We start from the raw sequence: 25209 nt of genomic DNA, 5'->3' as shown, positions 1-25209 counted from the left end.
CTGAGTGGATTGGTTAGTCCACATGACAAGATCTCTAGAATGGAGTATTGATTTTATCTGATGTCACATTGCCCCAGTTGCTACATCTTAAACATTATCAAAATGCTAGAGCTAGCTCCTCCCCCCCATGGACATCTCCCCCACACTGCCACACCCTTCCAAGCGCTACAGCAATATCTACATTTCTAAGGAGCAGTGGGATCTCTAGAATGGAGTATTGATTGTATTTGATGTCACATTGCCCCAGTTGCTACATCTTAAACATTATCAAAATGCTAGAGCTAGCTCCCCTTCGGACAGCGGTCAAATGGTTCTTTTTTTATTTTAATTGGCTTTCGCTGTATTAATATTTTGAAGCACTGCTTGTAAATCATAATACAAATGAAATCATTACCGTTATTAAAGTTGTTAAAAATTTAATTAATTCTCCATGCTAACAGGGGGCGCAGAATAACTGAGAGAATTACCTCATTCCAGTAATGTTGTGAAAGCAGAAGAACCTAAAAAATTGTATTCTATACACATGTATACACATACAACTAAATTTGTTCTCTTCATTTAACCTAAACTAATTCTAGTTATACCCAATGCAACCACTAGGGGCAGCAACACAACACAGCTGCTGATAGCGGTGGAGAAAAACAAATTGCTGAAGAAGACATTTGATAGAAATATGCAGATATTTGTGGACAAGTTTGGGAACTTTTGCAACTACAAATATTTTGTCGTGCTGATGCTAGTGCTATCATAGTGTAGCAGCAGAGCACTGAATGAACACAGAGAAATATCAAACGCTGCAGATCAGCCTCTCAACTGGGAGGCGACCAAACATACTATCATGTGACCAATCACAAAAGAGGGCTAATCAGAAGAAGAAAAAATAGCTAACTCCTGGACCATATGAAAATTCCTTGTCATCTGAAGTACCTTTAAGCATTAACACAAACTCCAAAAAACAACCCACCAGACAGGAAACAAACAGAAATTACATGAGGATTTAAAAAAATGGGTCATCTTTCTTTGTCCGTTATGTTTTCACATGACTCAGTGAGTGGAGATGGATCTTTAGAGATGGTCTCCACAGAGGCTTTGACCCCGCTCCCCACTGCCTCTCCATTTCAACAATACCATATGTGTAATTGACTTCATTAGACTTGGTGGTGGCTCTCAGACGTGATATTCGTGGCCTTCACCCACCCACACACTTGCCCCGCTCGTCACGATGCCTGCTACTTGAATTACAAAAGCTCACTGTCGCCAGGGAATGGAAAGTGATGACGGTCATGACTCAAATACGGGGATGTAAGACTTCTCGGCCGTGGAAGAGGAGATACACACACAATGGCAACATTAAAAATAGATGCTGCCGCGGAAACACACGATAGGACAATGAAATCCCCTGCAAATCCAGCCTTCCCTTGACTGGCCGAGGAAACACCTTGATACCCTCAAACCGTCACCATGTCCCCCTCCCTGTGTTTAATCATCACAAAGAGGGATTACGCAGGTGAAAAATAAATAAATACTATACTACACAATCACCTTATTAATGCAATTTTCAAGACCAGGATTTACATGAGCAGCATCTGAAAAGACCTTTAGGTCAGTACTGTCTTCAATTCAGCTTTCAGCAACAAATGAAAGTGAAGTGACAAAAATAGTGAATTACCATTCAAAAGAGGAAAGACCCCTTTGCTTCAGATGCAAGCATATAAAAACCTCTTTATTCAAAGGCAGCAAGAAGGACAGAGTGAGCATCGTGTTGGAAAAAGGGACGGATCTCCTAGTATCGACTAACAAACAGACTCCGTCAATTTCTCCTCTCTGCCTTCCCAAATCCTCAATGCAATCACTGTCCAGTGATTTCTAATCCTGGTTATTATCTACAGGCGATTTCACATTCATCCTGGTCGCCTTGTACCGTGTCCGAGCATGATTGCCCCCCCCCACACACACACACACACACACACACACACACACACTCCCCTGCTGGCCAGCGTTCACACTGCACTACGTGATCAGAGCCTGAGCACATTTACATCAACACAAAGTGACTTTTGTATTGAAAAAGAGGACAAGATGCCAGATCTCTATTATAAGAACCAACCACACAGCCACTCAAAACCAGCCTAATACCACAACTCAAAAAAAAAGAAAAAATGAACGTGCTCACAAGCAGTCATGTAATTTGCAATTCCTCAAAAGCAGCACAATTCTGTGGAGAAATTGCACACCTGGCAACGCTGCTCCAACAATGCAGTAACAGAGACTGAAATAACAATGACTTTTGAGGCATTCTGGGGCACTGCCAGCCCCTTGCAAGTCTAGAGTGATAAAATATGCAATAAGGAATCTATCAGTCAATCGCATGCATGAGCACAGGACAAGATATTTATGAAGGCAGCAGAGGGGGAGGATATATTTTGTGGTTTTGCTTGCTGACAAAAATTCACATTCATCAATAAGGTAAGAAACTCAGCTCGTTTTTAATCCCCAAATGTTCTTCAATTAATTAAAGACTTACTATCTTAGCGGTAATAATAATATTAGTGTTACTGTCAGTGACAGACAGCTGGGATCCATGCTCTGGCATTGTTTGCAGTTAAATGCAAACCACGCTAGAGTTCAACTGAACCGCGCCCGAGACCACCTCTGCAAGTCGGCCCAGGCACGGTGAAGCACTCACACCAATCAAACAAACTTGACTTTGGGGATTAAATGTGCTCAGACACAGTATGGCTCTCTGAAGCTCTAGATAAGGCGGCTACAGGACTGGAAACAACAACAACAAAACAGTATTTCCATCATCTACATGCACACGGTTGACAGATTATTGGACCAAACTCCAGGAGTGAACCAATTCTCTTTTAGCAGAATTTGTGGTGGTGGTGGGGGGGGGGGGGGGGGATTTCTGTCATCTTTAGTCTCTCCTCTGTATTCCTTTATCTGTGAGTCACCTAAGCATGTGCAGTCCCTATTACCTCCAACACACAGAAACCTACACACACACACACGTTAAGTTTACGTGTTGCAACAAAATGACTTGCACCTCCACCTGTCTGGCTGAGGAAGGCAAAGCAGAGGAAACGAGGTGATAGTGAGACAAAGGTGACTCCAGATTGCTGGCTGTGGCTCGTTTGCATCTGTCCACTGCAACCCGCAATGACAAAATTACACCATATCTGTCTGTGGCTGCCACTGATGAAAGAGAAAGGGTGACGGGGGGGATCCACGAGGACGGGAGCTGGTTGTCGGCGGTGGCATGGAAAGAGGAGCAGACATGTAACAACGTATTCTGCTGGGACATATGGAATGGCAACACACTGCCCCCAAAAGCAATCTGTGTGAGGGCAAAATTTGTCAATCTGCAGCCCACTGAGCCTCGCTCCAGCTGGGCCGAGCATCGATTTTGAAACCAGGACCCGCAGTCAATTTGGTAAAGCTGACGCCTATGGAGGATGAAAGCAGATCGCGAGGGCGAAACAAATGCAAAGCCCGACTGTCAATCAGTGTAGAGCGTTGGATGGGCAGGGATGCTGTTCATGCTTTAAGACAGGAACAAAGAGGTGGGCTGCATGGGGGAAGGGCGACGGGGGGGATGGTGCGGGCGATATCCGCCTGCCTGGTTGGCTTTTATTCTAACATCAATGTGCATCAATGTGCAAATAGTCCCTATGTGCAGAGACGGACGCATAATCCTCCTCTTTCCGTCAGATACAAAGATCAATAGTAGGAGAGCTTGTGTCACTGCCCACGTGTGATCAGAAAGGGTGAATATTGCTTTCATTTCCCTTTCAGCGCCTGTAAGGTTACATTTATATAGTGCCACGATCAGACATTTTCTCATTCTGCAAGCAGGGTGAGAAATCCTCTTAAATATATCCCTTCAATTCTGCTTGTGTGTCCCTTTGCATGAGTGTGTATATATGGATGCACACCAAACCTCTGCTTAAAAAAGAGCACAGCAAAGGAAACTGTACTGTGATGAGTTGTCAGGAAGTCCAAGCTTAATGTGGCTTAGTTGTAAAGCAAAAAAAAAAGAAAACAGTTGACTGAGATGCCAGAGAAGGAATTAAGGCAGGCGGGATTGTCCTTGCTGAAGAAGCTAGTCATCACAGTCAAAGTGAGGCAGCTACGCGGCACAGTTAGTCTGACTCGACCTCAGCAGATTTAAATTATAGAGCCCTGGGAGAGCATTAAGCAGAAACAAGAGAGGGCGAAAGAATGAGAGACGGAGCAAAGAGAGAGAGAGAAAAAAAATCCCATTCTGATAATTGCCAGGAATTCATTTCCATAAAATATCTTCTGTCTATTTCACCCTCCACAAAAGTCTGAAAGAGCCCTGAATGCTGTTGGCTTCCACCTGGTTGACTAGCTGCTTCAAGTCCTGGAATCCCGACACAGTAGAATACATCCGGAAATTTAGTCCACCTGCATTTCCATTTGTGCAAACACCTCTTTGCCCAATATTTGACCTCAAAATGAGAGGTCATATGACTGAAGTATGAGTGGCCGGAGGGGCAATGGATTTGTCTTCCTAAGGCTACCACAGGCTAACAATCACCCCCAAGCTCCCTGAGGCTATTTTTGGGTGTGCGAGCATATCAGTTATCATGTCAGACACTTTTAAGAGCTAAGTGCATTGATTGATTTTTGATAGCCCCAGAGTTAGGGGGAGTGAGGAAACGGGAGACCGCTTTTTGTGTTCCTGTTTTTCTCATCTTTCTCAGATCTGTGATATCCACGCAATCTATATCATTCCATTCCGCTTCATGAATTATAAAAGCAAATCAATTTTCTCAGATGAAAACACACTAAAGCAGCATAAAGAAGTGGGTAATGATGATAGCATCATTACCCACTTCTTTATTCTTTTCTGACGTGTCACTATATGCTGATGATTAACTGTAATACTTGTGTAAAACTTACCAAATTGCAACTGTTTGAATCATCATCACAAATTCTGAAGTAATGAACGAGGACATAAAAGAAGGCAGCAAGACTGGCATGTGGTGAAAATAAGAACCAGTCATAGCTGCCCGGCAAAATGTGTACCACATGATGGACAAGGCTCGCTTCCAGCCCACTCTGACACACACACACAGACACTTACACACACCCACACATGTGCAGTCATCTGCTGTCAGCGCTACGAGAAGCACGCTGAGCTCACGCGCAACCCAACCAAGCCAAGATTTCCACTGTGAAATTATCAGATGGGAACTGAACCGCCAAACATGCAATCATCCGCTGATAAAATAAAACTTTGCCAAATCGCTACTCCCAATTTCACCATCTTGTACAGTTGTGACATCATCTCTGCTGCAGCTACGTACATCTCAGTGTTGCCTAACATTACAAAGGAAGTGGGTGTGAGACAAGTCATTCAGCTGCAGCACGGTTCCTACGTCACCGCTGCTGGCTGTGTGCAGTCAGCCTCCTAGCTTCTCACACTCTCTCGCTCACTCTCTGACCAATGCGCAGATCTGTGGCCTTTTTCGCTTTACTCTCACTATTGATCACTTTGATGAGTCACACCACCGTGACTCAAACGCATACTGTAATTTCGACAGGCTGTGACACAAATGTTTCACACTAACTATGGTTGCGTATGCACACTGCGCTTCCAGGAATCGCCGCATAAAGCTAACTGAGGAGGCTGTCGTCTAAATGCTTCAGCATATGAGTGATTCTGCACTCGGACTCAGTGCAGCCGCACGCACATTTCCTGGAAACACGCCTGTGCGTGCACGCGAGTTAGCACGTAAAACACATAAGGTTTCCTGCCGATGTGCGCTCGTAGACGTTACTAGGATACAGGAGGGTACGGCCGGTTATTATATGTGAAATGCTCATGCCGGATGTGGAGCTGGGCATGCTGTGTTTAAGAGGCCGGGATTAGATGGGCAAAGAGGCTTCTGCATGTGCAGCCTGTTCATCTCATCTCATCACATCTCACTGTTGCTGTGTGCTTATCCAAAGCTGCAGCCTCCAGTAAGCCTCGCGCAAACACACAAACAAAAGGTCCAAAGGTCTGTTCAAACTGTAGCCGTAGTTGCATGCTAACTGCTACATTTGTATTCATTCACAGAGAAATAGTCTCTCACCTGAGTTTCTGTTAGACTCTCCAAGGCTTGCATGACTGACTGTTCGGGTCTTGACGCTTGAGACTGCAGAGAGGAAAATAGATATAAACAATCTGTCATTTATGACCAGGTAGCAATTAATTACTGTGTAATTACATGGCATGCTGCTATTAAAGGGGTCATATTGTGCAAAATATGTTTTATCTACCTTTTAACAGGGGTTTTATGTTAAACAGCCACAAAGGGGCCATCTGTGTAGAAATGAACCTGCTATAATCCTAATTTGGGTCTAAAGCAGCTCGTTTTACACATCTGTGACATAAATCACACGTCCGTATCCACACTCCTGCATGGTCTGTGAGACGCACCCCCTGACCCAGGCTGCACTCTGCAACATGGGTTTGGGATCTCCGTGACAAACACAGCAATGATCTTGTCTTAAAGCAGACTGAGCATGGCAACCAGCAGCTCTTTTCCATTTAAAATCACAGGCACGGAAACAGATAATTTATTAGCAACCAGGATTTTGTTTTTATACTATTCTTTTTGGGCAGCCATTCTGACCTGTGCACACTTAACGATGTTAGATCTCAGATGTTATGCAGACTAGGTCCTTATAAGTATGGTGCAGGGAGACCACTGAGGAACACCATGAGATGCACGTTTCTCCATCCACTCTTGGAGTTGTGTCAGAAAGGGGATCCAGGGTAAAACTTATGCCCAATTGCAACATGGATCGGCTATGGTGACCTCGAAAAATGGAGTAGCCAAAATTAAAACATAAATTCAAATGAATAAATAATAAGAAGAAGAAGTATATGGAATGCATCATGCCATTGTTTGTGGGGTATTATTCACTACAAACCTAAAAATGCTCTTTAAGAGACACCAGGTAATCTTGCTACAAAGGCCTATAATATGCTCCCTTTAATAGATGGGCCCTAAAACTTGACAGTCGGGTGAGCCTTACCATTAGTCCTGCTTCAACCGTTGGTACAAGTGTTAACTTGCTCCCATCCGAGATTCCTAGATCCTGTAGTTTTCCTGAACTTAGTCGCCTGCAGGGTTAGAGAGAACAAGATAATTAGACTGTGCTGACAACGTCTTCTCTCTTCAGATGCACAAACACCCTTCAGCCTGCAGCGGGGGTGTTTGGAGTGGAGGCGTTGAAAAAGAGCCATGGGTAAAAAGCTCCATGAAAGAAAAGTATTGACTGACGTGTCATATTTCAATTTTGAGTATAGTAGAGCTTGACAAGCACTCGCAGTGGATATTTGGCACCACTGCCACCTGCCTAAATGGAGTAAGTATTTTTCATTTGGCATTTTGACTAATTTAAATGGAGACCAGAGAGTCTCCACACTGAAACCAAAGTCTGAAACCATCTCTGCACCAATCCACCAATCAGGCCTGTATGGTAGCGTGGTCTGACGGAAGCCACTCCTTAGTAAAAGGCACATGGCAGCCCACCTGGAGTTTGGCAAAAGGCTTCTGAAGGACTCTCAGACCATGAGAAACAAAATTCTTTGTTCTGAAGAGAAAAAGATTGAACTCTTTGGCGTGAATACCAGGCTCCATGTTTGGAGGAAACCAGGCACCATCCCTACAGTGCAGCATGGTGGTGGCAGCATCATGCTGTGGGGATGTTTTTCAGCAGCAGGAACTGGGAGACTAGTCAGGGTTGAGGGGAAGATGAATGCAGCAATGAACAGAGACATCCTGGATGAAAACCTGCTCCAGATCGCTCTTGACCTCAGACTGGGGCAAAAGTTCATCTTTCAGCAGGACAATAACCCAAAGCACACAGCTAAGATATCAAAGGAGTTGCTTCAGGACAACTCTATGAATGTCCTTGAGTGGCCCAGCCAGAGCCCAGAACTGAATCCGATTCAACATCTGTGGAGAGATCTGAAAATGGCTGTGCACCGACGCTCCCCGTTCAACCTGATGGAGCTTGAGAGGTGCTACAAAGAGGAATGGACCAAACTGCCCAAAGATAGGTGCACCAAGCTTGTGGCGCCATATTCAAGATGACTTGAGGCTGTAATTGCTGCCAAAGGTGCATCAACAAAGTATTGAGCAAAGGGTGTGAATACTTAACACAGATGTGGCTTACTTTTTTTTATTTGTAATAAATTTGCAAAGATTAAAAAAACTTTTATCATGTTGTCATTATGGGGTGTTGTGACTAGGATTTTGAGGGGAAAAATAAATTTAGTCCATTTTGGACTAAGGCTGTAACATAAAATGTGAAAAAGTGAAGTGCTGTGAATACTATCCGGATGCACTGTATCATTCCAAGCTGAACTGCAGAATATTATGACAGCTGCCACAGCTTTTCTGAGGGAACTTTAGCTGGCTGACGTTTCAGGGTCTTTTTTATGTTGACTACACTGGTGTAGAGCAGAAGGGAAATGATCTTGTTTACTCTTGCAGGTCATGCTGCACTGATGCACTCTTTTGTCTCCTATGGGTGTGTGTAAGTCAGCCTACAGTACAAACGTGACCCAAATCTCACCCCATGCAGCTGAACAAAGGCAGCTGGCACCGACTCGCTGGACGCCCGCATTTTGGACGCAGGAGAGGAAAATTAAAAGGGAGTTTGATGATGATGTGATTTATTTGGGTGATTACAAAGTGGCGGGGAGGGGGGAGACTACCACCTCCTCCCACTCCCACCCCCAATTTAACATATAACCTGCTAAAGCTGCATTTTTTATTGCTCAAAAGGCTCCAGCAGCGCTGAACCTAATAAGGAAATGTTCTGCTTCCAGTGCGCTCAACACTTTATCCAACCACCATAAAGTTATGGCAAAAAAAAGAATAATATCACAGTCTGACGATGTTTAACGTGCTCGACTAGCACACTATTTGTAATTCAGTCAGGCATCGGCATTTTTTAGGAAGAGGGGGCGTTAATCGATGCGGGTCGAATCAATACTGCACAGTGACCGGTGCGTCCCCTGTGCGTAATTCCAATGCGTGCGTCCTGACGGTCAGCAGCGTGTTTGCTTCAATATATCGACAAGGAAAAAAAAAAAAAAAAAAAAAAAGCCAAGGTTGTCTATGAGGCACTCGGTGATGACATGCAAATGTGTTTCAAACACCTTTGTGAAGTTTGCATGCAGTGCGTAAAATTTGAAGGCAATCGGCAAAGTGCACTCACGTTTCTTTGTGCAGAAGAGCGAGTCTCTCCTTTGGGACTTTGAGTCGTTGCGACAGCCTCCTCTTCAGTCCCTCCACGGTCTCTTCCAGGGGCAGGGAGAGTTCGAAGCGCGTGCCGGTAGTGGAGTGGATGTAGAGATTCATGGAGGGTTCCGCCGGAACGGCCTCGCAGGACGCAGCTCCGCGGCTGCTGCAGCTCCGGGCGCTGGGATGCTGGTCCATCCGATAACCTGTGCTCAGAGAAGGGGGAGACGAGACGTGCAGAGCCGAGGATGAGGAGGAGTAGGAGGAAGGAGCAGTTTGGGCGTGCGTCCCTGGTTCTGGTTGCAAATCAAATGCAGCATTCAGGAGCTGAGGATCGGGATCAAAGCCAGTGCGTGTTTTCTCCGCGTGGATCTCATGAGAAATAATCCGCCAGAAAAGTCTCTTTGTTTGATGTGTGTCTTTGTTGCCGAATGCTACATAGATATGTCTGTGCCAAGCAGAGACACGCGCGTGCCGTCATTTAAACATGGACCATAAGTTACAAAAGCTTTAAAAGACTGCACGAGAAAATCAACAGAATACATCCCTCTCAAGTTGATTTTCTTTTCCGATGCTGTTCAAAAACACGCCACCACCCAAAACCAAAAGAAAAAGCAAAAAAAAAAAAAAAAAAAAAAAGCTGCACAGCCTGTCCGAGAGGCTCCTCGCTGCGCGCGCGCGCTGCAACCCGCTGCGGCTCCGCTGAAATATCACAATGAACCTTGTCACAAAGTATCCCACTTCCACCAGCGATAAAATAACGCCCACAGCCCGGAGGCAGCCCGACCAATCAGAGCTGAGCTCCTACAGGACGCTGCTGGTGTCGGCCAATAGCAGCCACGAGTCGACACCCACGTGGAGGGCAGGCGAATTTAGGCCATTCATAATAAATTACAGCACAGAGCAGACTGCGTACCCACGGCACACCGAGCCTAGATGAGAGGTTTGGAGAGAGGAGGCTCCCCAAACTCATCAAAACGATCGAGTTTACTTTGCGCTGTGACTAACGCCATTTTTACGCACAGACATGTTTGCGCAGTGAGAGAATAAACGGCGCAGCGCCGAAACATCAGATACGACTTCCACATTTATATCAAATATACTGCACATAATAGTTATAACACAGTAATAATAAAGTGATTACACGTTGATAATGGTTCAAGGTTACTTTATTTGTACCAAAAGGTAAATTTGGTGGCAATAATAACAATAATTTATGTAGGTGTCAGATTACTTTGTTATTAAACAGTGAACATTAGATAATGACATTAAAAGTGATGATGCAACTATGAGTTTATATAATGTAGTAGAATGAGAATGCAGTACAAAGAGGAATAATATAGTAATACCTTAGTAATTACACAAAACATGTTTACAGTATATGATGGCATTAAAAGTGTTAATGCTGACGTCACAGCCTGCACAAGCTCAACGTAGTATGCAAATGACGCGTTAGACTGTCCACGCTCAACCTTAATACTCCGAGTTATTTGCAGAGACTAGTTTATATGACCGTGACTGTCCACATTCAGACTGGATTCGAGTACACATTTTCCAGTCACGTGGCACGAACGCTGTGAAAACTTCACAATCGCCAGGATGGACAGACTGGACAATTATTATAAACAGTTACACCCGGAGGCTTCTACTCAACTCGACCTCAGGGTTAAAAAGAAGATAGACGAGCGCCACCTGGTGGTCAAGGGCACCACCACCCACATTGAAAAGTTCAGAGTTCTGTTGGATTGTTCGTGTGATTTTGCAGCAAACAGCCATCTGGCAGGAGAATAAAGTGTCTTACATTTGCTGAAAGGGATAATATCCACTAAATAAGTGATGAGACACTTAAGATTACTGCTGTTTAATTGTGTTAAGGCTCATTAAAGACGAATCAGCAGTGATTTGCTGTTCGAGATTATAATCTGAAGCAACAGCTGACAGTGTTGTGTGCAAAGGATTAATTCAAATCTAAGTTTAGACGAGAACCGTCCATTCACTTCATCAACATGCCTCTACTGATGTCTGATTCTCGCCAGTCATCATCCACACAATAATCTGGCACCGCTGTGCCAGGCGCACAGCCATACGGGACGCGTGATCTTTACGCGTACTCACCGATCACTGTGGCGAAAACTGTGAAGCTCCGCGCGAAAGTGTGTGTAGGCTCAGCGTGTTCCCCCAGCTTTGGTGTGTAAAGTGATCCCAGACAGTGATAAAAAATCCACGGGAATATCCACAGATCGGCTGTATTCAGCGTGTGCAGTGCGCGTCTTTTACGCGCAAATCCTCACGACTGTGCCGCGGCGAGCCGGTCGGTGTTTTAATAAGAGTGCTGCCGGGAAGGTGAGACACCTCTTAACTCCGCTTCTCGGATATGGGCGGAGTGGAGTGTTCTTGTTATGTCAGCATGTGATTTAAGGTGGTCCGGTGTCCCTGCTGTGAGACTCCGATCAAACCTGGTCCGTCTGTGTGGACAGAATGCGCCCACGCAACGCATTTGGCAGACACGGAGGTCCAACTGTCTGCGGTGACAAGAAAAACGGCGCCACGTGCGTAAAATAGGCGCAGCACCGGCGGCCTGCGGTTCGCCACCTTAACAACATTCAACGAAGGCTTCAACATACTAGGGGCGTTGCCAGCCTGTGACGACAGAGACAAAAATGTCACTAGGGAACAGGTAAACAGCCTGCCTGGATACCTACACCGATAAACAAAAACTTCACCGGCGCGAGACACTTATATTTGTGGAAAAACACTTCCAACAACATCACACGTGGGATTTTATGGGAATTTGTTAGAACAGACAGACAGACCGATGGACGTAAGTTCTTCACAATACTCGATGGCCAAAAAATGAATAGTAGAATTTTGTCTTTTTATACACGTGGTCTTGAAGTATATTTCATTATCACTTGTTGTACAGCGTGACTATGTTTTATGCTGAAATGATCGCCAATGCAATGATTATTGCTTTGACTTTGTGTTCTTCAGTCTGTGCTGATGAATATTGTTGATTGGACATGACATGTTCTATGAGTTATGTGGATATGTTTTGTGTCTGTTTGTTTGTTTATATTTTGTCTTCACTGCTTGTAAAAAGAGCCAAGTGAAAAACAATGAGTGAATAAATAGAGTCATAAGCCATATATGGATCTGCCAGTTTTTGGACAAGCAGTTAAGTGCGCCTGCTTCCAGTGCAGAAGGTTCCTGGCTCAAACCCCACCCCTGCCCATTCTCCATGTAATACAGACATGCGTCAAGAGAGCATCCGGCATTGAAAAACCAAAAGGTTGTCGCAACTCAACATGCATCCATCCGTCACGCTGTGGCAACCCTGAGTGAAAAACAAGGCAGCAGCTGAAGCAACTTATTTTAAAGGATGATTTGTTTGAGTTCGATAATGACACACATTAAAGAAAAAAAAAAACAACCATACAAAGCTATGGAATTTTTTTCTTTTGTTTGTTTTTCTTTTCTTTTCTATTTTCTTTCATTCTTGTTTTTGTCAGGGTAAAATTTAGGTGGATCTGGATTATGAACATACCATCATTCTAAAATGTGCTGGCCTAATATTTTTGATTTATGTATTTTAATTGTACATAATAGTTTTAAACAAAGATAAACTATGTGTAAAAGTGGTTCTTATCAGTTTGAAATAAATTGGCTCTGCTGATGATAAAATATATAAATATGTAAACATCGTTGTTGTGAAACACATTAGGTTTATTCATATTGTTATGCAAATATAATTTTTACTTGTTTAATTTATGTTGAATGATACATATGTATCATATTAAGTTTAGTCATTTTAGAACACGGGCCATGCAATCAATATCCCTTTGGCTTTTTGAGACCATGATCTGCATCTGGGATGGGTCTGAAAATGTTGGCAAATGAAAGCCTATGGTACCCCAAACAACATACTCTTCCACAAATGTGAATTTTGAGCATTAGTGAGAACCACTGGCCCAAAAAGTCAATGTGCATAAAGTATATGCTATTATAAAAAGAAAAAGAAAAAAATCAATATAACAAATAAATCATGCAGTTGACTTTAAAAAATACTCTCATCAGGATTTATGGATTGTCGGTGACGTCATTCACCTGTGAGCACTCCTTGTGGGAGGAGTCGTCCAGCCCCTCGTCGGAATTCCTTTGTCTGAGAAGTTGCTGAGAGACTGGCGCGTTGTTTGATCAAAATTTTTTCTAAACCTGTGAGACACATCGAAGTGGACACGGTTCTAAAAATTAAGCTGGTTTTCAGTGAAAATTTTAACGGCTGATGAGAGATTTTGAGGTGATTCTGTCGCTTTAAGGACTTCCCACGGTGCGAGACGTTGCTCAGCGCTCTCAGCCGCCGTCGTCAGCCTGTTTCAAGCTTAAAACCTCCACATTTCAGGCTCTATTGATCCAGGATGTCGTGAGAGAACAGAGAAGTTTCAGAAGAAGTCGGTTTCAGCATTTTATCCGGATATTCCACTGTTAAAGGAGATTTTTTTAATGAAAGACGTGCGGACGGGTCCATGCGTCGGCTCGCAGCCGACGCGACGCTCCGCCACAGGAAAAACACCTCTGCTGAAAGCCTTAAGGACAAGTTGGAACATGTCCTGCTGTTAAACAATTTCTCATATACTCACTCCACTGAAAGCCATCAAAAGCCGCCTGGATTTTACAAATGGTTATCAACACGGAGGTTTGGTTCCACTCACTCATCTCACTCATCTTCAACCGCTTTTCCAGGTTTGGGTCGCGGAGGCAACAGCTCCAGCAGGGGACCCCAGACTTCCCTTTCCCCTGACACATTGACCACCTCTGATCCCGAGGCGTTTCCAGGCCATTGTGGAGATATAATCTCTCCACCTAGTCCTGGGTCTTCCCTGGGGTCTCCTCCCAGATGGATGTGCCTGGAAGACCTCCCTAGGGAGGTGCCCAGGGGGCATCCTTACCAGATGCCTGAACCACCTCAGCTGGTTCCTTTCAATGCGAAGGAGCAGCGACTCTACTCCGAGCTCCCCATGGATGACCGAACTTCTCACCCTATCTCTAAGGGAGACACCAGCCACCCTCCTGAGGAAGCCCATTTCTGCCGCTTGTACCCGCGATCTAGTTCTTTCGGTCATGACCATAGGTGAGAGTAGGTACGAAAATTGACCAGTAGATCGAGAGCTTCACCTTTTGGCTCAGCTCCCTTTTCATGACAATAGTACTGTAGAGCAAATGCAACACCGCCCCTGCTGCACCCATTCTCTGGCTGATCTCACGCTCCGTTGTCCCCTCACTCATGAACAAGACTCCGAGGTACTTGAACTCCTTCATTTGGGGCAAGACTGTATTCCCTACCTGTAGTAGGCAATTCATCAGTTTCCTGCAGAGAACCATGGCCTCAGATTTAGAGGTGCTGATCCTTATCCCAGCCACTTCACACTCGGCCACGAACCGATCCAGTGAGTGTTGGAGGTCACCGGCCGATGAAGGTCGCCAGCTGGGATGATTTTGGTTCCATTTAGCGTGTAATTTTGGTTCCATTGAGCATGTAATTTTGGTTCCATTTAGCATGTAATTTTGGTTCCATTTAGTATGCAAATTTGGTCCCATATGTTTTGTACCATTGCACACTGCACACACCTTGCGCACACTTGCCGCAACGGTGCTTAGCAGCTTATTGACACTGCTCCTTTTTGTAACACAAAAGAAAAAAGCAAATTCAGTACGCTGTAAACCGACTGGAGCCATTTGCGGTATTTGCTGAGAAGTATCTAGCTAAAGTTGAATCGCTGTCGGATGAAGAGCTTGACAAATTTCTGTCATAAATTTTTGCTGGACTAAGAAAAGCAGATGACAGTCTGTACACGAAGAAGTCAGTGCAGGGCATCATCTGCAGAATACATAGACAGGATTGTTTTTGAACTATCTGACTGTTCTTGCAAGTTGACCAAGAACAATTTTGAATTGGATTGCTATTTAAAGTTCGTGATGGACTATTTAGAACCTCTTGACGTCAAAGGACAGTGAGGCACACCAAAATGTAAGACCCATTTTGCTTGTATATAAATTAATAACATATCAAATGAGAAGGATCTATTTTAGGTGTTATATAAAACAAATAATGAATGTTTTTTCATTTGTACAATGGAAAGAGTATTCCATGAGGTGAAAGATGAAATGTTCCATGGAACATTTCATCTTTCACCTCATGAAATATTATTACGAATGCACTCAAAAACATTCACAAATACTATGTTAATCCCAGGAGTCCTTGAACTCCAGTTCCGGCCACGTAGTGGACATCTCCCCTGACCATGACAATGTCTTCACACAAACTAGACTCATTCAGCTTTACATGCCGCTTTTACTTCCATCACAAATGTTTCCACTGCAAATTATTAGTTTGTTTGTCAGCAGGATATTACAAAAAGATGAATAATTTTATTGTGAGACAGGCCTTGGTGTTGATTTGGTCTTTGCCATGATTGTTTCAATCCTGTAGTCAGCGTTTAAAATCAATGATAAGATAAAAGGCCAGTAATTAGGATCAAAGCTATGTTGTCATGATCAAAGGTCTTTTGAGATATCCTGCATATAATTGCCCGTGGTGATCCATGGCTTCTAGATTGGGTAGTGTTTATAAAATAGGTATCTGACATTTTTCAAGGGCGGTAATTAATTATGTAAGGTTTCTCTAATGATTTTAACTGAAAGTGCAGGAAATTAAAACGAGAAAGTTTTGTAAATAATTGCATTTATTATTTGGCACATTTAGTGGATGTCATGTTTTACAACTAGCAAGGTTGAAATATTTCCTTTGTTCAGAGCTTGTCTGGTTACCAGGGACTGATTAATGGTAATATCAATGTCCATTTTTCACTGTTGTTACCTAATATCCATAATTTCTCCAAAAATATTAGTCCTCTCAACTTTCTGTTTTCGCAGCGTTCATCTGTGACCCAAAATACATAAACATACCAAACAGCAAATTTCAGCTCTCTCCAGTTTCTCCATGATCAAAGTGACATAGACGTACACAGAGGCCACTTCACTATTAATAGATGGTCAGCAATCAGGATCAAAGATCAGTGATCACAATGAAAGGTTTCTGGAGATATCCTGCCAATAAAAAATGTGTCTAGAAGACAACAATCAGCATTGACGTTCTGTGATCAGGATCACAGATTAAGATCAAATCTACAATCACAATCAAAGTTCAGTGTTCACAATAACAGCAATTTTCAGATGTCCTGCTATCAATGAAATAAAAACTGTCAGAGAAACAGGAATTAGGAAGATGAAAGATGAAGAATAAGAATCAAAGCTGAATTTCACACAAAGATCACAGATAAGGATCAAATCTTGCAATCACAATCAAAGTTCAGCTTTCACAATAAAAGCCATTTTCAGATATCCTGCTGTCAAACAAATAAAAAACGATCAGAGAAACAAGAATTAGAATGAAATTAGGAAGATGAAAGATGAAGAATAAGGATCAAAGCTGAGGGATCAGAAACAAAGGTAAGTAATCAGGAATTGTTAAAAACAAAAATCTCTGCCCAGTCCCTATGGAGGTTTGTGTTCTGAGTCTGTTTCTCTTTCTTTTTAAGACCATGTGGACACTGTGCAGGTAAGTGTAGGCTCATGTAGCGTGACTTGTTCTGATATCATCTCCATGCAGCTCTGGTATGTGATTGGCATCACAATCAGGTTCACCTCAAGGACACGAGTAATCTTGTGCAACGTGTCATCAAGGGAAACAAAACCAAGTGAATTGAACAGTCAGGGAGTGTCCTCGCCCTCAGGTCCAGCACAGGCAGTCTGTCTGATTACAAAGTACATCTCTGTCCATTGTGTAGGGGATGCTGCACAGTCTCTTGACTGCTCCATAAGAAGACAAATGTGTGTGTGTGTGTGTGTGTGTGTGTGTGTGTGTGTGTGTGTGTGTGTGTGTGTGTGTGTGTGTGTGTGTGTGTGTGTGTGTGTGTGTGTGTGTGTGTGTGTGTGTGTGTGTTTGCCCAGCTGCTTATTTCTGTTTATATGTCTCAGTCTTTTTTCTGGGAGATTCTGATTCAGCGGCACAAAGCGAAAGCAGACAGTTTAACTTCCACCTCTACATGAAACACAATCCGCCGCTGAGTGGAAAAAAAGCTCTTTGATGGAGTGCGTCATTTATCTGCAGGTGTGAGCTGGTGAACGCCTATTAAAACACAGACGGTAAGATGTCCATCACTCTTTTGAGTGTTAAGTTGTCGTTCGAGCAGCAGGACCGGTTGTCAGCACAGTTCAGGTTGTGCAGAACACAGTGACCTCCTTCTGCCAGAATTAGACCTCGCAGCCGAGCTGACAACCTGATAAATTTTGTGATAAAGGTGGAATTTTCACAATACATTTCTTGATTCTGATACCCAGCACAGTAACAGTGATAGACCTCGTGTGTGTGTGTGTGTGTGTGTGTGTGTGTGTGTGTGTGTGTGTGTGTGTGTGTGTGTGTGTGTGTGTGTGTGTGTGTGTGTGTGTGTGTGTGTGTGTGTGTGTGTGTGTGCGTGTGTTTTACACTACTCATACTGAATCGCTTGGGCACCGACTTGTGTGCGTGTAAATTGACCCAACAACTGTTCTTTTAAGGGGGCTGTTTTGCAAAGGTCAAGGTCATTGGAGTCAAAGGTTAAACTATTGGATCACCTGTCCTCTAGACACCCCCCCCCCCTCCCTTCCCCAAGACCTTTGGCTGATTTCTATCAAATTTGATATATGGATCAAAGTCAAACCCAGAATTGCCTTTAAAGCATTTGTTTTGGTAAGGTTCGGTTCAAAGTCACTGGGGTCAATGGTCAAAATTCTGACTACTGTAGCAGAGAAACTTGAATCTTCGACTGGACTGGGTTGCTTGACGCGAGGACGTTTCGCTTCAAATCACAGAAGCTTCCTCAGCTAAAATTCTTGCTCTGGTAGTCTGACTTCTGTCTTGACTCTTGTGGAGAAGAATAAACAGAAGCCACAAAAGATGGAGTTTTAAACCTAACCAGACCCCTCCTACTGAGAGGCAGACTGCTATAGGCTAGTGACTAAACAATAGCTCTAATTAGCACCTATTGTGCTCTAGTTAGCACCCTCCTAATGACAGGGCAGCTGCCCCTCCTAATGATGGAACGGACGCCTCTCCTGATGGCTCCCTTGACGACTCTCCTGATGACATGAATGACTCTTTACCATGAACAGAAGACTGAAACTGCTTTGACCTGAGTAGCCCATTGTAAACAAGGGACAAAGCATGTCTCAGACCCCCTCCCCGGTTAAGGCTGGGTTTCAAACGTTTCACAAAGAATGCTTCCTTGACCCCTCTCTCAAACCATTTCTTCTCTCTGGCTAAGATTTTAACTTCCTTGTCCTCAAACATGTGGTTAGTGTCTTTAAGGTGGAGATGAACTGCAGACTGAGGTCCACTGGTGCCCTCTCTGCGGTGTTGGTATAGCCTTTTGTGTAAAGGTTGCTTAGTCTCACCTATGTAGTGTTCGTTACAGTTTTCCTGACATCTGATAGAATACACTACATTGCTCTGTTTGTAACTAGGGATCCTGTCCTTAGGATGAACTAATTTCTGTCTCAAGGTGTTAACAGGTATAAAGTAAACTGGGATTTTGTGCTGTCTGAAGATCCTCTGTAGTTTTTCCCCTACTCCTGCTAAATAAGGGAGAGACACAACTCTTCTTCTTGTCTCCGTCTCCTGTCTATCTGGTCTCTTTGTTCTCTAGGACTTCTGCACTTTGTCCAGGGACCACCGTGGGTACCCACATACTGTGAAGGCTTTCTGGACAAGTTGTTGTTCTTTGGCCCTTCTCTCTGCAGTTGTGGGCACCTGTAGGGCTCTGTGTTGAAGAGTCCTGATCACCCCGAGCTTGTGTTCAAGGGGGTGGTTTGAGCCAAAGAGCAGATATTGGTCAGTGTGAGTGGGTTTTCTGTAAACCCCTGTCTGGAGCTGCCTGTTCTCTCCAAACGTAACATTACAGTCCAAGAAGGCTAAATGGTTGTTTCTGGCATCCACACGTGTGAACTTGATATTGGAGTCCACCGAGTTGATGTGTTCTGTAAAGTCCTGAACCTCCTGTTGCTTGATTTTAACCCATGTGTCATCGACATATCTGAACCAGTGACTGGGAGGGATGCCCGTGAAAGATGCCAAGGCTGTCTTCTCCACTTGCTCCATGTACAGATTGGAATCTGTACATGGTAATGGGTCATTCACGTCATCAGGAGAGTCGTCAAGGGACCCATCAGGAGAGGCGTCTGTCCCATCATTAGGAGGGACAGCTGCCCTGTCATTAGGAGGGTGCTACCTAGAGCACAATAGGTGCTAATTAGAGCTATTGTTTAGTCACTAGCCTATAGCAGTCTGCCTCTCAGTAGGAGGGGTCTGGTTAGGTTTAAAACTCCAGCTTTTGTGGCTTCTGTTTATTCTTCTCTACAAGAGTTAAGACAGAAGTCAGACTACCAGAGCAAGAATGAGGAAGCTTCTGTGATTTGAAGCGAAACGTCCTCGCGTCAAGCAACCCAGTCCAGTTGAAGATTCAAGCTTCTCTACTATAGAAACACCTGGTCAACTGAGAGCCTACACAGAAACATTCTGACTACTCCAATTTGCACAGGCAAGGTCACATTTGCCAAAGGTCAATCATTGGGATCAAGGTTATGCCAGTCCAGGGTTGGGTAGGATTACTTTGAAATGTAATCCAAAAGTAATCAGATTACAAGTAATCCAAATGTTTGTACATACATACATGTAATCCACATGTATTCTTTCAAAGTAACCCTACCCAACCTTGTGCCAGTCTCTCTGCCTGTTCCTTGAACAAAGGTCAAGGTCAAGGAATCAGATTTTCATCCAGACTTGGGCAAAATGTGAAACACAATAAAATGGATTTCAGAACTGTCCAGACAACTTCAGCCTGAAGTCAATCACTCAAGAGAAGGTCAGTGTAATTGGGGTCAAATGCCAGATTGATGTACCTTTGAGTAGTATTTGCAACATGGAGGTTTCCAAAGCAGCAGCACAGTGGATTAGTGGTTAGCACTGTCACCTCACAGCAACACAGTAACAAGGTCATGGGATTGATTCCCACCTGTGGCCTTTCTGTGTGGTGTTTGCATGTTCTTGCTGTGTTTGCGTGGGTTCCCTCCAGGTGCTCCGGCTTCCTCCCACATCTAAAGACATGCCGGTTAGGTGGACTGGAAACTTGAAATTGTGCATGTGAGTGTGAATGTGTTTGTCTATATGTGGCCCTGCAATAGACTGGCGTCCTGTCCAGGGTGAACCCCACCTCATGCCCTATGACTGCTGAGATGGGCTCCAGCCCCCCCGTGACCCTTAATTGAAGTAAACAGTTGAAGATGAGTGAGGTTTCCAAAGCCAATTTAACATTCCCACAACAAATCTGAATTAAATTTGGTGCAGTGGTCTTCTATAGACTGAATCAGTCTGTACTTCAATTTTGTCACAACCCAAAATGATTCTGGGTTCAGAATTTTCTCATTTGGACATACTGGCTACCAGAATTCCAGTTGTTTCCTATATGTTGCATTTCATTGAATTTTGGGTTTCAATGTTTCATTATGTCCACCAAGGATGTAATAAAATGATTGGTGTTTATTTATTTATCTGTCCGTCTGTTAGCAGAATTACGTTAAAACTACTGCACGGATTTTGATGAAAATTGCAAGACAGATAGATACAAGTATTAGGGCATGGAAGACTCCAAAGAATTTTGGAGATGATCCGGATCCGGATTGGTGGACATCAGAAATCTCAGTTTGCTCTTGTTGAAACTTGTTTTGCCTCGGTGTTTCCCAATGCATATTTCAATTTCAACCTGATTTTAACTTTAACACTAAATTCGGTTCAAGAAAGCTTACTTTTCCACCTGTGCTTTTTCATTTGATGAATCTGCTTCCACCTTTACACATACCCGTACACCAGTGCAGGACAATGTGTACTTCAACTTTGCCATCATCTTTTCAGAACTGTAAAAGCAGGTTGTTGGAATACAGTTTCACTCTTGTCTCCACATTTTGGTGCACAGCTTTATTTCAGCAATTTTCCAATAATCTTACTCTGAATGTTATTAAGATCAAGATATTTTCTCTCTTAAGCTCTTTCATTTCCTGTATGTTCATTTTGTGAATTGTTTTGTAATTTGTGTCTGTAGCATGGCGTAAGCAGAGGGTCACCCCTTTGAGTCTGGTCTGCTTGAGGTTTCTTCTTCAGAGGGAGTTTTCCCTTATCACTGTTGCTCTGGGGGTTGGTAAGGTTAGACCTTACTTGTGTGAAGCACCTTGAGGCAACCTTGTTGTGATTTGGCGCTATATAAATGAAAATTAATTGAAATTGAATTGAAATTAAGCCTACAGGTTCTGAGAGTCCTGTTTTGCTCCTCTGTGAAGCATCTCCTCCAAATTTGTCACAAATCTTTCTCTACATTTTGCCTAACTACCATATTTTCCAGTATATGAGTAAAAAGAAATGCTTGTTGAAGAGGCAAATCCCATATAGAAGTCACACCAGAGTATAAGTTGCACTTATACTGTATTACCAGCTTTTTATTTTGGAATTTTTGGCACATTGCTGTCGTGTACATTTTATTATTGGCATTTATTTTTTTATTACTAGAGTCTGTTTTGTTTAATGCTTTGATTCCTGGAAAAGTCAGATATAAATAATCATTATAGTTTTCTTATTAACAATAAATGTATGTTTTGGTATGTGTTGCACTGGAGTATAAATCGCAGATTCTCCCAAACTAGTAAAAAAAAAAAAAAAAAAGCTGTGACTTGTACTCCAGAAAATACAGTACCTAATATTTATCATATACCCTCAGTACCAACCTTAGTTCAACTCAACTCACTCTTTCATATAAGGTACTCATATATATATATATATATATATATATATATATATATATATATATATATATATATATATATATATATATATATATATATATATATATATATATATATATGCTTTCAGAATAAGTGTTTTACACTTTTAGCAGGCATATTATTACATGTATGTTTATATGTATTTTATTCCCCAATAAACTCAATTCCACACCCTCTTGGTGCCTGACAGGTACACAGCTTTACCTTCCTAGTACATATTCTTCATTAAGATCCTACCAGAATTCCTTTTGGCTTCCCCCATTTTGCTCAGGCTCACCACAGCAGATCCCATGTGGAACCACATGCTGATGTGGCACAGCTCCACATTACTCACAGAGAATGGGCATGGATGGTCGTGAAATCCAAAGCTCTTGTTTTGGAAAAAGTACACTCAACACTTCAAGTACTGTGCTAAGAATCTTAAGCATTATTTAGGTTCAATAAAACCTACTTTATGTGTTTTGGATATAAAGGTTTTCAAAGTTCTACTTCATTCATATTTTCTTCAAATTTGGCTGAGTCCTTTACTTCAGAATTGGCCAATGCATATTTCATCACAATCCTGCCAAAACCCTAAAAGGTATAACCCCTATATATATATATATATATATATATATATATATATATATATATATATATATATATATATATAAGGATTAAACAACTTGAAGCCCAGCAGAACTCTTATATATGGCACAGCAGGATGCACATGGATGAATGTGTGATGGAAGACACCAGAGCAACTCTCCATGCATCACTTATGGGAAGAGTTTGACAACACGATGTGGGCAGGCCATAAACATTTCACATGGGATATCAGATGTGGTAGTACAGAACGGCCTGTGTGCACGTGTGAGCAAGAGCATGTGAGTGTGTGGGACATGTGTGGGTGTGGGTGGGTGGGTGAGCAGCATTCCTATCCATCAAAGTCACCAGTGGGACGCCCTGTGCCTCAGGAGAAAAACGAGCCATGCCCAACATGTTCAGCCTGCTGCTGTTTTTATTCTTTCTTTCTTTCTTTCTTTCTTTCTTTCTTTCTTTCTTTCTTTCTTTCTTTCTTTCTTTCTTTCTTTTCTTTTTAATTCTCCTGCCACTATTTCCTCCTGATTCACTGTGAGGTGGCTGTAGATGGTACAGACACACCCCACAGACCTTCACCACAGGAAGCTGACACATAAAAATCCCTGCATACCGCACATGCTGACACGGATAGTATAGATTAAAACTTGTATAACTAATCATACAGGGAGTGTCTCCTGTGCCCTCTGGAGTCAGCTGGGACTTAAACGAAAATAAAGGCATTTATCACATGTAAATAATAATAATAATAAATTACATAGTGAACTGCATTTTGCCTGTCAAATCATGTGTGTCCATGGAAATTATTTCAAATATCAGGAATTGCTGATCAACCTCCGTCAACAAAGTTGGAGGAGGTCATGTTTTTGCCCCTGTTTGTTTGTGAACAGCCTGGAGCCCACAATTTTTCCTATATTCTTATGAACTTTTTACTGAAGAGTCATATCCTGATAGGCAAGAATTGATTCAGTTTTCAAGGACATACATCAAAGGTCAAAGTTAGGAAAAATCTTGGAAAAATTTGAAAAATCTCTGAATTAATCTTCAAAACTCATAACTCTACAAAAAAAGATCAAATTTGTTTCATATTTGAGAGCATTATGTAGGATGGTATCCTTTATCGTCTGACAAAGTTTGATCCAGATCTGATCTGGATCCAGCCTCACATATGCGCAGCCACAGACTTTGCACATACAATATTTCCTTTGTGCACCCCGAATAGGATGCACGGGGAGGGGGGGTCCGGCTCATCAGGGGCCCAATCGGGACATGCTGGTAGGATCTGGCATGTCTGATAATTTGGAGGTTCCCTCAAATGCGATCAGAATGCTCCGAATGCTGTCAGACTGAGGTACGACTGCCCTTTGCCCGCTGTTCAAATTTTGCCCTGTTCAAATACAGCTGCACAGTGGTGTGCATGTTCTCTACATTCGTGCTGGCCGTGCAAATGTGCCTGACTGTGTGGAGTGCACTCACAAATGCTGTACAAGGAATTCGAATGCAGCTCAAATTTGCAAGAATGTCGTTTGAATCCTCATTCATACTCTAGCGTGACGTTACCAAGACTGCTGTTGTCTGGGTGTCTTGGTAACGTCTGTCTGTCATGTCCTTCACTCACTGTTTGAGAACTTTAGTTGTCCTTCTGGAAGGTTCTCCTCTCTCCACAGAGGAATGCTAGAGCTCTGATGGAGTGGCCATTGGGTTCTTAGTCACCTCCCTGACTATAAGGCACTTCTCCCTCGATCGCTCAGTTTAGACAGGCGGTCAGCTCTAGGAAGAGTCCTGACTAGTCTCCCAGTTACTGCCGCTGAAAAACATCCCCACAGCGTGATGCTGCCACCACCATGCTTCACTGTAGGGATGGTGCCTGGTTTCCTCCAAACATGACGCCTGGCATTCACGTCAAAGAGTTTAAGTTTGGTCTGAGGAGTTTGGTCTCATCAGACCAAAGAATTTTGTTTCTCCTGGTCTGAGAGTCCTTCAGGTGCCTTTTGTCAAACTCCAGGTGGGCTGCCATGTGCCTTTTACTAAGTAGTGGCTTCCGTCTGGCCACGCTACCATACAGGCCTGATTGGTGGATTGCTGCAGAGATGGTTGTCCTTCTGGAAGGTTCTCTTCTCTCCACAGAGGAATGCTGGAGCTCAGAGTGACCATCGGATTCTTGGTCACCTTCCTGACTAAGGTCTTTCTACCCCGATTGCTCAGTTTAGATGGGCACCCAGCTCTAGGAAGAGTCCTGGTGGATCTGAACTTCTTCATTTTAAGGATGATGGTGGCCACTTCAAAGCAGGAGAAATGTTTCTGTTACCCCAGGTGGACTCCATTTAACCTGTAGAAACATCTCAAGGATGATCAGTGGAAACAGGAGGCACCTGGGCTCAATTTTGAGCTTCATGGTAAAGGCTGTGAATACTTACGTACATGTGGTTTCTTA

General features: G+C 43.2%; 1 protein-coding gene across 3 annotated transcripts in view; it reads right to left on the bottom strand.

Annotated features, from left to right (window-relative positions):
• midn (midnolin) overlaps positions 1–11778 on the bottom strand; it is a 47084-nt gene extending 35306 nt beyond the window's left edge. The window contains exons 1-4 of one of the 3 annotated variants that reach the window (XM_034180277.1): positions 11391–11774; positions 9253–9481; positions 7057–7144; positions 6108–6170 (exon numbers count right to left, since the gene is read on the bottom strand). In XM_034180277.1, the coding sequence (XP_034036168.1) occupies positions 6108–6170; positions 7057–7144; positions 9253–9473 (372 nt within the window). In that variant the 5' untranslated portion in view covers positions 9474–9481; positions 11391–11774. Of the gene's footprint in view, positions 1–6107; positions 6171–7056; positions 7145–9252; positions 10278–11390 lie in introns of those variants that run through there. The other 2 variants (XM_034180278.1, XM_034180276.1) reach the window with 2 other exon arrangements.
• Positions 11779–25209: the final 13431 nt, after the last annotated feature.

Source organism: Thalassophryne amazonica, chromosome 10 (genome assembly GCF_902500255.1).
Source record: "Thalassophryne amazonica chromosome 10, fThaAma1.1, whole genome shotgun sequence".
In the NCBI taxonomy this organism is placed as follows: Eukaryota; Metazoa; Chordata; class Actinopteri; order Batrachoidiformes; family Batrachoididae; genus Thalassophryne; species Thalassophryne amazonica.
The sequence above is the reverse complement of the archived record's forward strand: the minus strand, read 5'-3'. Positions and strand labels throughout refer to the sequence as shown.